This window comes from Polyodon spathula, chromosome 24 (assembly GCF_017654505.1).
Source record: "Polyodon spathula isolate WHYD16114869_AA chromosome 24, ASM1765450v1, whole genome shotgun sequence".
In the NCBI taxonomy this organism is placed as follows: Eukaryota; Metazoa; Chordata; class Actinopteri; order Acipenseriformes; family Polyodontidae; genus Polyodon; species Polyodon spathula.
Window position 1 is genome coordinate 16783589 of NC_054557.1, and position 17568 is coordinate 16801156.

At 42.7% G+C, this 17568-nt stretch overlaps 1 protein-coding gene across 3 annotated transcripts in view; it reads right to left on the reverse strand.

Annotated features, from left to right (window-relative positions):
• Positions 1-6217: 6217 nt before the first annotated feature.
• Positions 6218-17568, reverse strand: part of LOC121298768 (multiple C2 and transmembrane domain-containing protein 2-like) — a 49079-nt gene continuing 37728 nt past the window's right edge. For all 3 annotated transcript variants that reach the window (XM_041225976.1, XM_041225977.1, XM_041225975.1), the window contains 4 exons: positions 11445-11554; positions 10607-10716; positions 9387-9484; positions 6218-7510 (listed from right to left, as the gene is read on the reverse strand). In XM_041225976.1, the coding sequence (XP_041081910.1) occupies positions 7421-7510; positions 9387-9484; positions 10607-10716; positions 11445-11554 (408 nt within the window). In that variant the 3' untranslated portion in view covers positions 6218-7420. The remainder of the gene's footprint in view (positions 7511-9386; positions 9485-10606; positions 10717-11444; positions 11555-17568) is intronic.

Sequence of the window (17568 nt, forward strand, 5' to 3'; positions counted from 1 at the left end):
TTTGTATGTTCTTAATGCTGTTAGCGATTGTGGAGCTGGTAAAAATGTTCAACACTGAGGACTTTGGGTTTTACACTTTAGTTTATATACAGTATTTCTAATACCACTTTTGAATATTCTTCGACTAATGGTTGAGTTAAAGTAGTTAGTAAGCTATCGCAGGTGTACTGAACGTCAAACACATGTGCTTTCTAATTGTGAAGCAGGCAGCCCATGAAATACTCGGCAGCTGTAATTTCATTAGAGATGTTTGGTTAGTATAAACACACACTAAAATGTATTAAAACTGCATTAATGTGAGCTGCTTTGAATGGGTCGTCTTTAATATACATGTTCTAAAGGGTGGTGAACTGAACATGCTGTTTTGCAGTAATCTACATTTAAGTCTTCCAAAGTTTTGACCCAGAGTTATAACACTGACTCAATCTCTTGTTAAACATGTCCATTGGGCAGCACTGTGAAACTGTACTAGCAGTGTGCAATGACTTCTCTGTTATACTGTGAGCCTGTGCTAGCAGTGTGCAATGACTTCTCTGTTATACTGTGAACCTGTGCTAGCAGTGTGCAATGACTTCTCTGTTATACTGTGAACCTGTGCTAGCAATGTGCAATGACTTCTCTGTTATACTGTGAACCTGTGCTAGCAATGTGCAGTGACTTCTCTGTTATACTGTGAGCCTGTGCTAGCAGTGTGCAGTGACTTCTCTGTTATACTGTGAGCCTGTGCTAGCAATGTGCAATGACTTCTCTGTTATACTGTGAGCCTGTGCTAGCAATGTGCAATGACTTCTCTGTTATACTGTGAGCCTGTGCTAGCAGTGTACAATGACTTCTCTGTTATACTGTGAGCCTGTGCTAGCAGTGTGCAATGACTTCTCTGTTATACTGTGAACCTGTGCTAGCAGTGTGCAATGACTTCTCTGTTATACTGTAAACCTGTGCTAGTAGTGTGCAATGACTTCTCTGTTATACATTGTGTGCTTCCATTCTTGCTAAAGTGCTCTTTGTGAGAAACATACTGGTCTACAGTATGCCTTCGCTAATGTAACAGGCGCATTTTAAAAGAAGCTTTTCAACTCTCGTGAGGATCTCATTACTCGGCTGACCCAGGGAGAAGCATGGCAGGAAGGTGGGACTGTCCTCGACAATGCCTCCTAGCGCTAATTAGGTGCAGTTTCATTGGTGGGAGCCACAGCCACACATTGCCAGCTCGAATCTGACTCATGGTGCTGGGATTTGCAGACCCCACAGTGCCAGTACTGGGTCCAAGTTATACAGAATTTCCAAAAAAAATATATAAAGTTGGCAAGAAAGCTTAATACCATAGACCAAGGTCCACACCAGATTGAAGAGCTGGACCAGTAAAATGTGTGAAACCTCCTTTTTTACAAACTATTCGTGGACTGGCAAACAGCACTTCATCATCCTGGCTTGAGCTCAAGTTGCCAAGGACTGGATGCATAAGCAGCAGCCTTATTAAAACGTCTCTTTGTTTACAGCTCCTGAAAGGCTACGCACCTGTGAAAAGAGAGAAGCATGTTTTTGTGCTGTTTGCGCTAGCTATTTTGACGCCCGCTTCGGGGCTACACATCAGAGATACAACTACTGAAAACAGGTTGCAGGGGTCCTCGCACGCAGCCTGCCCGTGGTGCTGCCTGAAGGGGTACCATGGAAACAAGCAGTGTGACAGGCTCAAGGGGACCTGCCACAGCTGCAGGCATTAACTTTTTGACAGGCAAATGAAGACATCACCACCACCCCCACCAAGCAAAACAAAAACATTACCTAACTGATAAATTAACTGATTTGTGGCTGAAACTGCAAGTTGAATGTTGGGTGCTTTGCTTTTCCTGAATCTGTTCAAATTCATCCATGATGGTTAGCTAGCTGGGTTTCGTAGGGTTAGGCCTGTCTGTTATTCAAATGTAATCTTGTATAATCTGCTACTGCATGCATGCAAGTTCATGTTGAATATTTAGCACGTTTATGTCTAACCCCTATGAAGAGTAATTCAAGCAGGACATTATCTTAAAGTGACCGTGCAAAGAGTCAGACTTACTGAGCTTTTTATCCATCTACTGTTTTATTTTAAAGTCTAGTAACAGCGTTAAAAAGGCATCTATTTTAGAATAATTGTCAGTTATATTTCTAATAATCATACTATAAACCGCAATAAAGTATTATATGCATGTGCACAATACTGAAAGGGCATCCGTCCAAAGTTGATAGGCACGTGACATATTTAAAAAATGTTTTGAAACAAATCTTTGTTAAATGTTAAAGCAACTTGAATCGCGGGCAGATCGTAGCAAGCCACACACTGAGACCAGTCCTGCTTGTGGACCTGTTAATGAGAATACAACTATAACACAATGTCTGTTATCCAGTTCATAAAGCATCACTGAAGACTTGGTAGGTATCATGGCTCTAAGATCTTGCGTGTGTTTTCTGCCTAAACTTAGAACTTGTATTAGCTAAAATGCATCACAATGTATCAGGATGCTACTGCAACATATGTCTAATATACATGCACCCATCACTAAAAAAAGTTTGGTAGAGACCAGTAGAAAATTGAAAACATTGTTAAAACAATGAGAGCTTCCTATGAGTTCCTGTATTTATTATGATTCCTGCAGACATTGAAAGAAACAAGCGATTGCCGTGTCTCTTGTGAGTCGCGTCATTATGCATTTTCTTTCTTCCGAAAAATATGCCTACATTATTATACAGTAACTTTTGTCTGCGCCATCATTTCATTTATTTTTGATTGAGCTCCATCCCCCTTACCACCTTGGTGGAGAGTTTTACGCTTGTTAATGAGGAGTGATTAACAGTTTCCTAGGAGCGTTAACTAATTGGTTCCACCCAGCTCCGAGACACTTGTTTTGTTGTTGTTGTTGTTATCCTGCTGCACTCACAGTGTGACGGAGCAGTGAAAGCGTTAAGGATTCGGCTTGTGTGTGGGATTTATCTAGTCAGAAGCGCGGGGTCACATCCAATACCCCTCACTTTGAAACGGACCCCTGACAGCTGCTCCTCGGAGAGCCCAGTGATGTCTCTATCAACTTGTCAAAGGAGTAGCCAGGGGCGATGCTCAGGCCCCCTTGAGCCAATCAAACTTTTACAAAGCTTTAACTGGTGCTCCTTCCCTGGTTTACAACTGCGCAGGAAGGAGGGGGGAGAGGATTGAAATGCACAAAGCAGGCCCTGCAAAGTTAGCAAGGACTGACAGGTTAAACGCGTGTGACGCATAGCTGATTGTTTCATTTTGGTCCTATCCAACCCTTGTCTATTTTTCAAGGAACACAAAAATGATACCATATCAAAAATACATATCTGAAAAGACTGTGTTTTAAAATAAGCAGGCTTTCATTTAGGTGTACTGTATTGTTTTGTTGGTACAGAACTATATTTTCAACAGAAGTATTTTAATTCAGAACGATATCATAATGAAAACATCACTTGCTAAAAGAGACGACAGGTGGATGGATTGTAATACAGTACACTATTTTAAATCTGATAAGTATTGTAGAAGTATGTAAAATTCCCTGTTAACCATCCAACAGCAAAATGAAATTAAAATGTTACCCATGCACATAACTGCAAAAAAACGTAAAAGGTATTGCAATTTAGCAAAAGATTCAAAAAATAAAATTAAATAAAAAAACTGCAGTTTCCAGAATTAAAACAGTATCCAAATTCAACATTCTAAATTTGCAGATTATAGTGCTTGATAAGGCCCTAATGTCACAGTTCACTTGCAAATGAAAATGCACAGAAGTAACTAAACATGACAGTTTAAAAAAAAAAACTTCAGTCTGTAAAACTGTTTCATGACTAACTATTACATTACGCTAGCTTTTGTCTTCACTTTGTTTTGGCTGCATTTTCGTGTTGTGAAAATGGAGGAAGCGCTTTGTAACTGCACAGGGTCTCGCTGTTTACCGCAAAAAAACCCCCCACAAAACAACAAAAAAACACAAACAGTAAAATACAAAAAAGATACAATAAAAGATAAAAGATAAAATATAATTCATAATAATTATAATTCATAAAATATAATGCATATTCATGAGCAGTCAAGATTGGGGTGTGGTTTGGTAGCGGGTGGATTTAATGCCTGTAAATAAATTGTAACATTGAAGAGATGGGCTTTGTCAGAAAACTGGTGGCGGAGTTGGAAATCGCGTGTGACGGGTAAGTGCATTAACTGGTTCCGTGTATGTAATGAGGACTGATTTTATTCTTAATACAAGGGCGGTAAAATGCAACTGACGTGTATCTGGGTAACGGATATCCCAGTGCTGACTGTAAGTGTTTTCAGTGTGCATTATACTCAAGACACAGTAAGCGCTTTTAGTGATTGCAGACCCGGTTGTGTAGTCTGTGCGGGTCAGGCAGAGGAGCACAGAATGACAGAGTAGGTATATTGATAGGTACCTTTCTTGCTATCTCTGCACAGCTAATTGCATGCAATGTCTCCAGACTTGTGTCTGTTCCCCAATGTGAAAACAGCAGGCTATTTTAAGTGGAATTGCTGTCTCATTCATTATACACCTATTTTCCCAGGCAGGTTTTGACTTTAAAGGAATCTCGGCTGCCTCTGTTTTCTGGGGTTATTTTAAAGCTGGGTGCCAGCATGGCTCTTGAACAGCCGTCAGTAGCAGTTTCAGACAGGCACATCGAGCAATCAGCCCCCCTCAGTCTTGCCAAGACTTGAAATGTATACTTCTGCGAGCTCCACAGAATAACACCACGCCCGGGCTCTGAAAGTGTTCATAGAAATAGTGTAAGCTGTTTTTAATAACATGCCTAGAATGCAAACTGTGAGGATAAGGGAGAGGGGAGCACTGTTGCTGAATTAAAGATACGCTGCTGAAAACGCATTTAATGTGGTACAAAATTGCAGATTGCATATAAAAATAACTTTGTTACTATATATTAATATAGAATTAATATTAGGGGTTGGTGGTCAGTGGGTTTTGTTGCACATCAGTTCGAAAAAACAAAGCATTTGATAAAACTTAAATCTAAAAAAGGATCCCGATAAGCAAGACTTACATTTATATTATATCTATTGCATTTGGTTCTCATTCCCCAATAAAGAATAACTGCAGTATTTAAACAGCAGAATGCATGTACATATATAACCCATGTGATTTTAGTGTTTAAGTGTGCAGATAAATAAGATGTTATGACCACTCGTGACCCAGAGGTCACTACATTGTTGTGTTAATTAAAAACCTCTGGTGTTGAGAATGAACCTCCTTTTACAGAGCCATTAGGCGTTGGAGATTTTAATGGAAATTGAAAGTGCCAAGTACTAAGAATTGAGAGCCCCCTGTGCTCCATCACCAAGCTCTCACTGGGAGGATGCCATTGTGAGCCAGACTACAAAGCACAGCCACAGAAACGGGCTGATCACAACGCGCCTTTGATGTATTCAGAAAACAAGCTATAGTGGTGGCAGGGCTATCTCTGGAGCAGACAGCCTTTAAATAAAGAGGAAATATATGCATCGTGTGTGTGTGTATGTGTGTGTGTGTGTGTGTGTGTGTGTGTGTGTGTGTGTTGTTGCTTTGAGAGTGCACAGCTTCAGATGTGGTTTTTATCTATGTATTTCTATGTTGCATTACCCTGTCTATTTGACCATGTCTGTAATCGTTCCAGTGCTTCTGGGTTCTGCAGCTCTTCACATGTTTCTCTCAATCTGCCTTGAGCTTCACTAGAGAATCCAAAGTGCTGGGACTGAGACTTCCTCACGAGTCACACCATGGGCTCGGCCAGCTCCTCCTACTCACTGTCTATAGGAATGTAGAGTAGGAGGGGCTTGCAGAGTTGAAAGGTCACAGCGTCACTGCTCAAAGAGATGAGCCGTTCTTTATGGGGATCTAAAATAGTAGTATAAACTGGAGCAGACCAAAAACAAATGTTTAAATCAAATCCCATTTCTTTTATTATTATTTATTTTTAATCGTATTTACAATAAAATAGGCATATTTGTATAAACACGAATTTAGATACAGCTTAAATTAAAAAAAAAAAAAAAAAAAAAAAACAACAAACACATAATACCGGATTTTAATACACACAGCCCTGGAAAAATACATATTCTCAAGAAAGTAGTACGCACCAGAATTCTCTTTACAATGGACTGGAAATCGTGTGCATAATACCGCTGTTCGGCGCTACAACCAAACAGCCCACCATTAAAGAAAATGAGTGCAGACGAAACACAATGAAATAGGCTTGCTGATTTAGACATTTAAATCGCAGATCTGCACACATTCACACAATTCTTCATACTACCTACTGAACAGGGAGACAAAATCCCACATCAGAAACTGAGACATCTGCCAGATTTTGATTTTATATATATATATATATATATATATATATATATATATATATATATATATATATATATATATATATATATATATATGTGTGTGTGTTGACAGAATAAAAAATACAATCCAAATGTTATAGCAATAGAAAAAGAGTAGAGATGAGTTAATTTGCCACAAGCAACATGAAAAGAAACACCAACACAAACATAGAAGCTACTTTCCAAACACGTGCACCACACCAAACCCCAACTTAAACATAGTTCAACATCGCTCAGCATCACTCCACATTATTCAACATGCTCCCAGCAAATACAAAAACATGAGAACTACTTTCATTTTATATACACACAGATTCTTCATTTTGTTTGGTCAAAGATAGACAAGTAATGGAAAGTAGCTTTCAAGGACATGAGCATCATTTTAGAGATATGAGGTGCACGGAAGTGTTTACATTAGTGATGTGTGTGTGTGTGTCTCAGTGTGTATGTGTCAGTGTGTGAGTGTGAGTGTGTGTATGTGTGTGTGTGTGTGTATATATATATATATATATATATATATATATATATATATATATATATAGAGTACACTTAGGATAAAAAGTAGTGCCTATTCATTTAAAGCAACAGCATCTTTTTTCAGAGCCTAGTTAACAGCTAGACATATTGCAACAGTAAGTGAGAGGAGACAGGTATCCTGCTCTGTGGTCAAGCAGACAGCCAGACAGATCAGCTGCTGCGCTGTGCATTGCACTGTATGAAATTTCAAACTTTACTTCATCCAGGGACATGTCTGCGGTGTGCACACAGGCAGCCAGACAGGCAGGCAGACAGACAGCTCGAATCCCAAAGTCAACCATGCTCTCCAATAAGGCAGGATTAGAATAGCATGCCGCACTGCTCAGTATATTGCATTATTAGACACTGAAAGTATTTCAAGCACCCCGGGCCATTCAGCAGGATCGTGCCACAGAGGTGACGAGAGCAGAGCTAGTGCGAGTGGCAAGACAGCAGGCAGCAGCAGGAGGGCCAGAGGTGGGAGCTGCAGCTTCACTAGGTCGATGTTCTGGCATTTCAAGGATAGCCCAACCTTCCATCTACGCACCTTTTCTTCCGAAGTGGGCTGTGGCTGGTGGATGGGGGTTTTAATTCAGCGTGCTGCACCTGTAAAAACAAACAGCCATTCCGTTGGAGGCAGGAAATCGGAGCTCGCTGGAGCGCACGCTAATGGCTCCCCAAGGAGGCGCGGCGCAGGAAAGCAGAAAGGGTTCAGAAGTAATGAATCATTTTTCTAACACAGGAGCAGAGGGGATTAATCACTGAGAGGAAGGATTTGAGAAGTCCAGGGTCCCTGTTTCTCCTCCTGCCTCCCCAGCAAAACTAAAATATTAAAAGCAGATTTCAGCAGTTAAAGAAACAGGCTGGAAGGCAGTTTAGAACAGGTTTTACACAAACCTTTGCATACCCTAAATCAGAGCCTTGGCAGACACCCTGCTTGCAAAGTCTTTGTTTCTTAAGTATAATGTCTTTTGGCATTAAGACCCCAGGTGTCCACACTATATACGGAGTTCCCCTCCTACCTACTCTCAGTGACTCCCCTCTGCCATCTACTGATTCATGATCAATTTATTTGTTATCATTGAAAAACTGACCTGGAACAGTGAACCCTGCACCTTGCTCCTTGACCCTCAGGTGTGCCCAAGCTCTCGCTACAGAAAGCGATGTTTGAAGCAGATATGTGTGATCACACATGTTCTGAGGGTTGGTTGTTTATTTGTGTTTTGGATACTTGACTTCGGTCACGTATAACAGTCAGCACAGACCCAAGGTAGGGGGCAGAGGAAGGATTGATTGCCAGAATTTTCTGTTTTAATAAGTAGAAACTAATCTATCAAGAGTATGAGTCACTTTAAATACAAAGAGGCAATGCACTGGCTTAAAAACGCACCCACTTGAAGTCTACCTCAGTACTTCAGGCAGACAGAACTCTGCTAATGCCAGTTTACTAGTTTTATTTGTTACGCAGGAAATGCAGTCGTATGCATACAAATACACACAGAGTCCTGTATAGCAGTAGCAGCCAGCCCCACTCAGCTGAAAGAGGTACAGTGAGTTCCTTAGAGAACGGCAATGGAAGCTTGGCAAAGAGTGGTGCCAGACTACGTCAAGGGGCATTGAAGCAAGGGCAGAGGGTTAGACTTTATTTCGAGACCAGACTTTGTGACACAGCCTGTATTCTTTCTGCTTGGAGCTGAAGGAGCACCTCATTGATAGCAAGCCACTTCCTGCTCTTCGCACAGCACTGCACCAGTGAAAACAGACAAAATGCGCTGAGGGCTCTTGATAATTAAAAAAGGAAAGATTTTCTGCACTGGCAGTATTCTCATGGCATGTGATGTAACTGCAAATGACACCTCAGCCGTCGCTGATACACACTCGCATATGGTGCACAGCGGCACTGCTGTAGCTCACAAGTTCATGTATTGACTTTTCCAACCCAATGTGACAGGGCCCTGCATGAGGGTTCGGCTGATAGAGTGTCAAGGAAGGATCAGCCAGAGAGTCTTCTGCTACAGATCGCTTTCAAATGACGAGATTCAATTTGCACAATGATGAGGGGTGCCAAATTAGACCTTAGTTATGGTTCACCTTGCTTCAGAGGAATGATACGTTGGTTAGAAGCTTTGATTGACCATGTTACTCCACTGCTTGTCTCAACTGGGAGCCTCTGCTCAGGATTGAGTATTTGAGTGGCCACTACTGTAGAGTAGGTCGGGATTAGGGTGCACTGGCCAGTGGCGACGGTCCCTCACCTTTCAGGTATAATGAATTAAAATACTTGCAAAAAGAGAGTCTGTCTGAATGCAATGAGCTGTATAAAGTGCATCCCTGCATGTTCTTTTGATGCTGTTTTACATTGCTAAAGTATTAAAAAATAAAAACACTGGAAGGCAGAGACAGACCAATCAGTTTTCTTGCCTAGTTCTCAAAGCACAACCAGATCCTGACAAGCTCCTCTCCGTCTCAATCAGACACTTACCTTCTGTATATCCGAAGGCACTCTGGAGAGGAAATCTAGGATTTCGTTATTGTCGATGGCGTAGTGATTCCGTAACTTCTTGGTAAATTTATTTATTCCTTTAAAATAAAAAAGGGGCTCATTAGAAAAATCCCCCAAGATGGTTGTATACAGTGACACACATTACAAAGGTTAAAGTTCATAAGCTCTCTCCTGACATTCACAGCAAATCCAGAGCCAGAACACAACTGAAGTTTTTGAAATAGAAAACCTGGCTAAAACACTGACACATCTGCCCACAGATCATCATACTGCTAGTTAGTATCTGTCTCTGTTGAGGAAAAAAAAAAAAAAAAAAACACACACATCTGGCCTGCTGTTGCTAAGATAAAGACTGTGACAGTGAATAAGCAAACTAAACTGGTCCATTACTGCGTTACTGAGATTCGCTGTAGTCTTCATTAAAACTGTTAGAATGACAGCGCTAAGCAAAGCAACAACAACAACAGAACAGAACAGAAATCGGGACGTCTCTGAGCTGTTAAAACAGCTTCCCACTCCGATCGCAGCCCAGCAGTTTCACTGTGAAATCCAACAGCCCGGTGAGACAGGCTCTTGCTCGATTTGTCCGAAGGCATGTTGAGTCCTGCAGAGTTTCACACAGTTTAGGCAACATTTCTGAGAAAGCAGATGTGCACTCACTCCCCAGACACTTCTTGACCGAGCAACAAAATCTAATTTTGCCCTTTATTATTATTATTATTATTATTAAAAAAAAAAAAAGAAAAAAGTTTTTTTTTTTTTTTTTTTTTTTTAAATTTATTTCCTTAAAAACAGCACTATTATTTTGAAAACCAATTATTCAAGTGTTTCTGACACTATGGGCAGAAATAATCTGCTGGTTTTATCCACTCGTACTTTGTTTTCTACTGTTATGTTTTCAATGTCCACAGGGCTGGCTGTACAGTGTGAAAGCTGTGTCCTGAGTTGAGAGTTAACTGGAAATATAGGAAGGGCTTTACTCGGTTTGTTTGATATTATTTGCCTATTGATGTGGTTATTGATTCTGCTCTGCACAGGAGACAGCGTCAGCACAGTTCCTAACAGCTGCATTGTAGAACCCTGAATGGAATTGTAGAACCTGAGATGCCCCTGAACTGCAAAGTCCCAAAACAGCAGACTAGAATGTGTCTACCAAGCCGGGCCTCCCATCCCAAAGCAAAAGAAAGCAGTCCACTTACCCCACAACAAAACAAGGTACCGCAGAGGGATGAAATACAATAAAACCATGGCAACAACAAGAACCAGGCAAGCAAGACTGGACAGGAACGGGACAGTCCAGTTGAAAGTGCTGCAAAGGAAATAGACAATTATTCAGGGTGTATTTATCAACACAGTGTCAGAGTCAGCTGGAGGGCACAGGTAGTGCACAGTACATGGGAACCGAATCGAGTGTTATGATCCATGGTCATTGTACTGTTGCAAAAGTTTAGTTTAACTGTGACTGTCATGGCAGCGGTGGGATTTGAACCGGTCACTGTCAGTGGCAGCGGTGGGATTTGAACGGTGTGTCACCCAGTGTACAGTCACCGTCGCCACCCTGGACTTGGCCAGTGACAGTCACGTCGCCACCCTAAACTTGGCCATGTGCACCGGTGTCACTGTCACCGTGCCACCCTAAACTTGCCAGTGACAGTCACCGTGTCACCCTAAAAAGCGGTGGTGATTTCACCCGCCACCCTAAACTTGGCCAGTGGCACCGTCGCCACCCTAAACTTGTCGGCCAGTGACAGTCACCGTCGCCACCCTAAACTTTGCCAACAGTCATTGGGATTTGAACCGGTCACTGTCAGTGGCAGAGGTGGGATTTGAACTGCCTCCTTGTATCAATAACTATTGATTCAAGTTGAAATGAAAGTCTGTATGTGCTAGGTGTTTTAAATAGGGAACAAACTGGCTGGACTCACTCGTCTTGATAATGTGTTGGTGACGAGTCCTAACCCTAGAATACAGAGCCCTGAATCTGGATCTCCCCTACCCAGCCCCTCCTTCAGCACGCTCCCAGCACACACTACTTACTTTTTAATTCTTTCTCCGAGGCAAGCAATTTCTTCCAGGCTATTCTGAACTGTTATCACAATATCCTGAACCATGTGAATTTTTTCTATTAATCCTCTTCTCTCAGATTCCTAAAAACAGAAATACAAACACACACAATAAAAAGCAACCCATGTGCGCGGTCTCTTCGTTTCAATAGGCTGCTTTGCCTTGGAGGTGCAGGTGGCTTGGATATACATTTTTAAGCTAAAATACAGTGTAACAGTAGCTGCAAGTTAAATAAAGAAACAGCAGTAACTCTGCACACCAATCATATCCCCAGACTGCCACTTTGTGCATTAGGGTTAAAGCTGCAGGACAGTAATGTGAACAGAGAGCCTTCTCAGTCCACAGGCTGCACCAGGACATGCCTGCTCTTGCAGCTCCAAGCCTAATCCCATTCAACGACCTGGGCTACCTCTCTGAGAGTCTTCACACATTCCTGAAGGCAGTGTGGAGACAACACAGTCTAGCAACCAAAACACAGCATAGCAACCACAACACAGCATAGCAACCAAAACACAGCACAGCAACCACAACACAGCATAGCAACCACAACACAGCATAGCAACCAAAACACAGCCTAGCAACCACAACACAGCATAGCAACCACAACACAGCCTAGCAACCACAACACAGCACAGCAACCACAACACAGCCTAGCAACCACAACACAGCCTAGCAACCAAAACACAGCACAGCAACCACAACACAGTCTAGCAACCAAAACACAGCCTAGCAACCAAAACACAGCATAGCAACCACAACACAGCCTAGCAACCACAACACAGCCTAGCAACCACAACACAGCCTAGCAACCACAACACAGCACTAGCAACCACAACACAGCCCAGCAACCACAACACAGCCTAGCAACCACAACACAGCCTAGCAACCAAAACACAGCACAGCAACCACAACACAGTCTAGCAACCAAAACACAGCATAGCAACCAAAACATAGCCTAGCAACCAAAACACAGCACAGCAACCACAACACAGTCTAGCAACCAAAACACAGCATAGCAACCAAAACATAGCCTAGCAACCACAACACAGTCTAGCAACCACAACACAGCATAGCAACCAAAACATAGCCTAGCAACCACAACACAGTCTAGCAACCAAAACACAGCATAGCAACCAAAACACAGCCTAGCAACCACAACACAGTCTAGCAACCAAAACATAGCCTAGCAACCACAACACAGTCTAGCAACCAAAACACAGTCTAGCAACCAAAACACAGCATAGCAACCAAAACATAGCCTAGCAACCACAACACAGTCTAGCAACCAAAACACAGCACAGCAACCACAAGACAGCCTAGCAACCACAACACAGCCTAGCAACCAAAACACAGCCTAGCAATCGAAACACAGTCTAGCAACCGAAACACAGCATAGCAACCAAAACATAGCCTAGCAACCACAACACAGCCTAGCAACCAAAACACAGCACAGCAACCACAACACAGCCTAGCAACCACAACACAGCCTAGCAATCGAAACACAGTCTACTCCACAACATCAGACCCAGACAATGCGGCTTCATTTTCAACACGGGTTACTGTCCGTTTCCAAGACAACTGTTTTGTTTTGTTTGAAAGAAAGAAATGCACATTTGTTATACTGCCCTTGTAAGATATATCTATGACGATTTTCCACTATGCAAAGTGTGGCATGACATTGATCAGCTTTCCCATTACAATAAGCGAATCACCATGCAATTACCCACACAGACCATGTGCAAGTGCAGCGTACGGACACAACTGCATGTGTATTTACAGTGTGATTACCTTTGTATTCCCAAAATATAAACAGAAACTGAAACGCCTGGAGAGGTGCAGTTTCTACCAGACTCATTTTAATAATAAGTAAGGGACTTTATAGTTCCAGTACCTTCCGAAATAACTGGATCACAATGAACACAGTGCTCCATGTCAGCAGCCCTAACTATGGATTACAGAATGATTGTATAACGTGTGTAAAGCAGAGCAGTTCCCATGAGAGGGGTGTGTGTGTGTACGTGTAGACATGCTGACCGCTGCACCCCCCAACACTGTTCAAAAGGATCCCATTGTCTCTGGCTGGCGTGAGTCTCCTCCAAAGAGAGCAGCCACTGCGTTAGTGTAAACACTTCCGAAGCTCCTGACGAAGGCTTTCCAGTGGGACAGTGGGAACCCAAGATATCAAAATTAAACAGGGATGAGAATTCTCACATCAAGAACATGTAAGGAATGACTAGCCATCTGACGTTCTTTGTCATTAGAGGCTTGAGGATGTGTACATGTTTCTGCTAAAAACAGCTCAGTGTGACAGCCTCCAGACAGACTTCTTTATCAGGAAGCCCCTGGGAACTGGTGAGAAACACAGAAGCTCAGCCAGAAAGGAGCGAGTCTGAGAGCCTTCACGCCAGTACTGAAGCAGCTGGACTAAACAAGACAGAGAGGAAGAGCAGGGACAGTCTCCATCTCAAAATACTTTCCTTTGATTTCCCATCCAGAGATCATCCTTGTATGTAAACCATAAAACTGTTCACCACGTTACCACTCAAAGTTCAAGCTGCACACCAGTACTTTTCAATGGGCTTCTATTGCTGGCGTGGCTCACTATTTCAGATAAATGATAGTTAAAGTAAATGCATGTATCTTGCACGGGCAATCGATTTTGCACTGAAAATCTCACTCAGGTACTGTTAAATCAAATAAAGAAAAAGATCTCCAAAGAACCAACTTACCATTGAAAATAATTGCATGATCCACAAAGTGCAGTCCATGTTAACACGTGTGGTAGGCTGTGGGATTGGAGGACAACCAGCCAATCAGGGCCCGGACACCAACAAGCCAATTGCTCGACAGTATAACCCTGCTCCACTGGTCACACAAGTTAGGTGCTAGAAGTTAGGTAGGTGAGGATGTTGTATTTGAGCGAGGCCTGCTCGTCTCTCTCTCCCATTTACTGGCACCTTTTAATTTCAGCACAAAACCAAGTGTATTGGATTCTACACTGCTGAACCCACATTAGACCTCGACAGCATGAATATTAAACACACGCAGGGATCCCCCACTTGGTTAAGTCCCCCACATAAGGAAAAAAAAGAACTAAACAAGGACATGAGTTTGGCTGTGACAAATACACACAAAAGTTGACCCGTGTCAGAGATGGCTTCAGAGTCTGAGATGAAAAACGACATCACGGAGCTTTCATCTTAATAAAGACCAAAGAACACAGGCAGAAGTATGCTCAGCATCTGAACCAGTGAGCTTTCAGGATTATTTCAATTTATCTCCCAAACTGCCTTTGAAGCCCTCCATCTTTTAGCGACTCCTGCTGCAAATCTTTCAGTGCTCATTTGATGATCATAATCTTTTCCTGTGCTACTTTTTTTGGAGTTCCATGAAAAATGTTTCATTACCTCTGAAAAATTAAATAAAAAAACAGCGCTAGTGAGATTCCAAAGATCTCAGACAGTACAGAGAACTACTCAGAAAACCCTTTTGTGATTCCGCGTTCATTTGGATAAAGAGTAGCATGTAGCAATTTACCGACATCTACAGACAATGAACACAGACATATGCAAACTTCATATAAATGCTTATCTCTTATTCATTTCAATGCAGACAGATGTTCCGATAAACAGATTCGAGTTACATCTAGTGTAATGTACCTTACATCATAGACAGAACATATGCACTATTGCATTTACAGTCCGTCATCAGACAAAAGGAATACACTGCATTTAGTTTTGCCAATACAGAAACACAAGTACCATAGTATTGACAGTACACCTAGCAGGTAGTCCAGAGATCGGTTTTTAAAGGTTAAAATCATCTTGAGAAATGATATGTGAAACATTTGCAGCAATAAACGTCTTTGTCATTGCAACTGCACTGCAGACCAGTTCCAAGCTTTAGTACTAGCCCCAATACAGTTTGTAACAGGGCTAGCAGCTCCAGCCTGTGGGTACCTGACAGAGAGGTACAGGCTCCAGCCTGTGGGTCCCTTGTACCAGCTCCAGCCTGTGGGTCCCTGACAGTGAGGCAGCTCCAGCCTGTGGGTCCCTGACAGAGAGGTACCAGCTCCACCTGACAGAGAGGTACCAGCTCCAGCCTGTGGGTCCCTGACAGAGAGGTACCAGCTCCAGCCTGTGGGTACCTGACAGAGAGGTACAGGCTCCAGCCTGTGGGTCCCTGACAGAGAGGTACCAGCTCCAGCCTGTGGGTCCCTGACAGTGAGGTACCAGCTCCAGCCTGTGGGTCCCTGACAGTGAGGTACCAGCTCCAGCCTGTGGGTCCCTGACAGAGAGGTACCAGCTCCAGCCTGTGGGTCCCTGACAGAGAGGTACCAGCTCCAGCCTGTGGGTACCTGACAGAGAGGTTAACAATGGAATGACTGCTCATGAAGTCGTGCAGGGTGTGGGGGGTGGGGGGGCACAGCACTGTACAGGAGAAACAACACAGAGGCTGACAGTTCAAAGCTGAGAGAATCCAGCCGTGACCCCGACAGTCTGGATTCCCTTAGAAAAGCTGAGCGGAGAGGGGAGAGAGAGACTCCCAAGGACTCAGCCACACCGGCCGGGGGCCAACGGGAATTGGAGTCCTTTTTATCTTTTACAGTCATTTATGAGAGAAATCAGGGCATTTTTTTTTTTTTTGCTGCAATTAAGCACTGTCTGTCAGCCCAAGATTGATAGCTTCAGCCAAAGGGAAGTCGCTTTGACCACATCATTTGTAAACAGACCCCCTCTGTGGACAGATTAGCGTTCCCAGAAAGGGGCTCTGTTATGTATTACATGCACCAGAAGGGCATTTGCTTTCTTTCATATTTATTTTTTTTTTTTATTTAAACATGCATCTCTTCTCACATTTGCACTCTGGCACAACACAAATCTGGAACTGTATCCCACTGTAGCTTTCTTAACTCGCTTTCAAATTCAAATCCATACTGCGCTTTTACTTTAACTGGATGTTTAAGGGTTTGGAAAAATGGAAAAAATAAATACATTTTTTCTTTTTCACTTTTTAAAATTCACCTCATCCCTCATCTCTCAAAAGTGTTCCTTACCTTCCATCTTGTGAATTTGTGGTAAAGCATTTCATTTCTTTAAAAAGCCTAGATTACTAATATTATTGAAAATCTAATTCAATATTAGGCTATTAAAGCAAATGCAATCAGAAGATGAACTCCACACCTACGCACTCTCCCTAAGTGTTGCACACCAGGTGGTCTGCATTGTCATTGGTTAAGCCTCCCTTCCCACATCACACCTAAATGCAACAAACGGTGTAGAACTTAACAGCTTCCCTAGAGAGGTGAGGGCTGTAATTAAGCACTCGGAGAAGTAGGATATTGACATTTTTCTGCTTGGTGGTAAGATAGCAAACAAACCCATCTGTGTATCTTGTCAAAAAAATGTAAGAAACAAAAAGTATCAGACATAAAATTAAGGTATGAAGAGTCAATCCATCCAATTCATTACCAGCTTCTCCATGTTAACCAAGCAGGATTTCTAATGTGAAGAAAGCAGTAACCCACAGCAGGGTGTCCAGTATCCGCACTCTTCGAGCTGGTGAGAAACAGTCTAGGCATGCAGATCTTGGATCACATTTTGACACCCTGGAGTGTGTTCTTGCGCTCCTGAAACGCTCCTGAAACAGAGCCCCCCCCCCCCCCCCCCTCCCCCGCCAAAGTGAACTGGTTGTCAAGCAAATCAGCGAGCGTGGCTCTTAAAAGTTCCAAGCAGTGCTGGTGCACAGGTTGGAACACTCGTTAGCCAATGGGATTGCTCCTTCTGATCTTTTTCTAACTGTTAATATACCTTGTTGACGGGATGGTTAAAAGGTTTCACTAAAACTCAAAGACGACATCAGGAGGGTAACTTTTACAATTAGCGTTTCTTGATAATGGAATGTGTATTTATCAAGCTTTGGCCACGGCACTTCTCCCAACAGAGACCTCACGATGGGACAGCCTTAAACAATACAAATGACCAAACCCCAAGCTCACCAACAGCCTAGCCCTCCCCTCCTGGACATCACAGAGAAAGAGAAAACGCTTCCCCACAGCTAAAGCAGTCCAAGACAAGGTCCTCCTTGAAACTGGCAA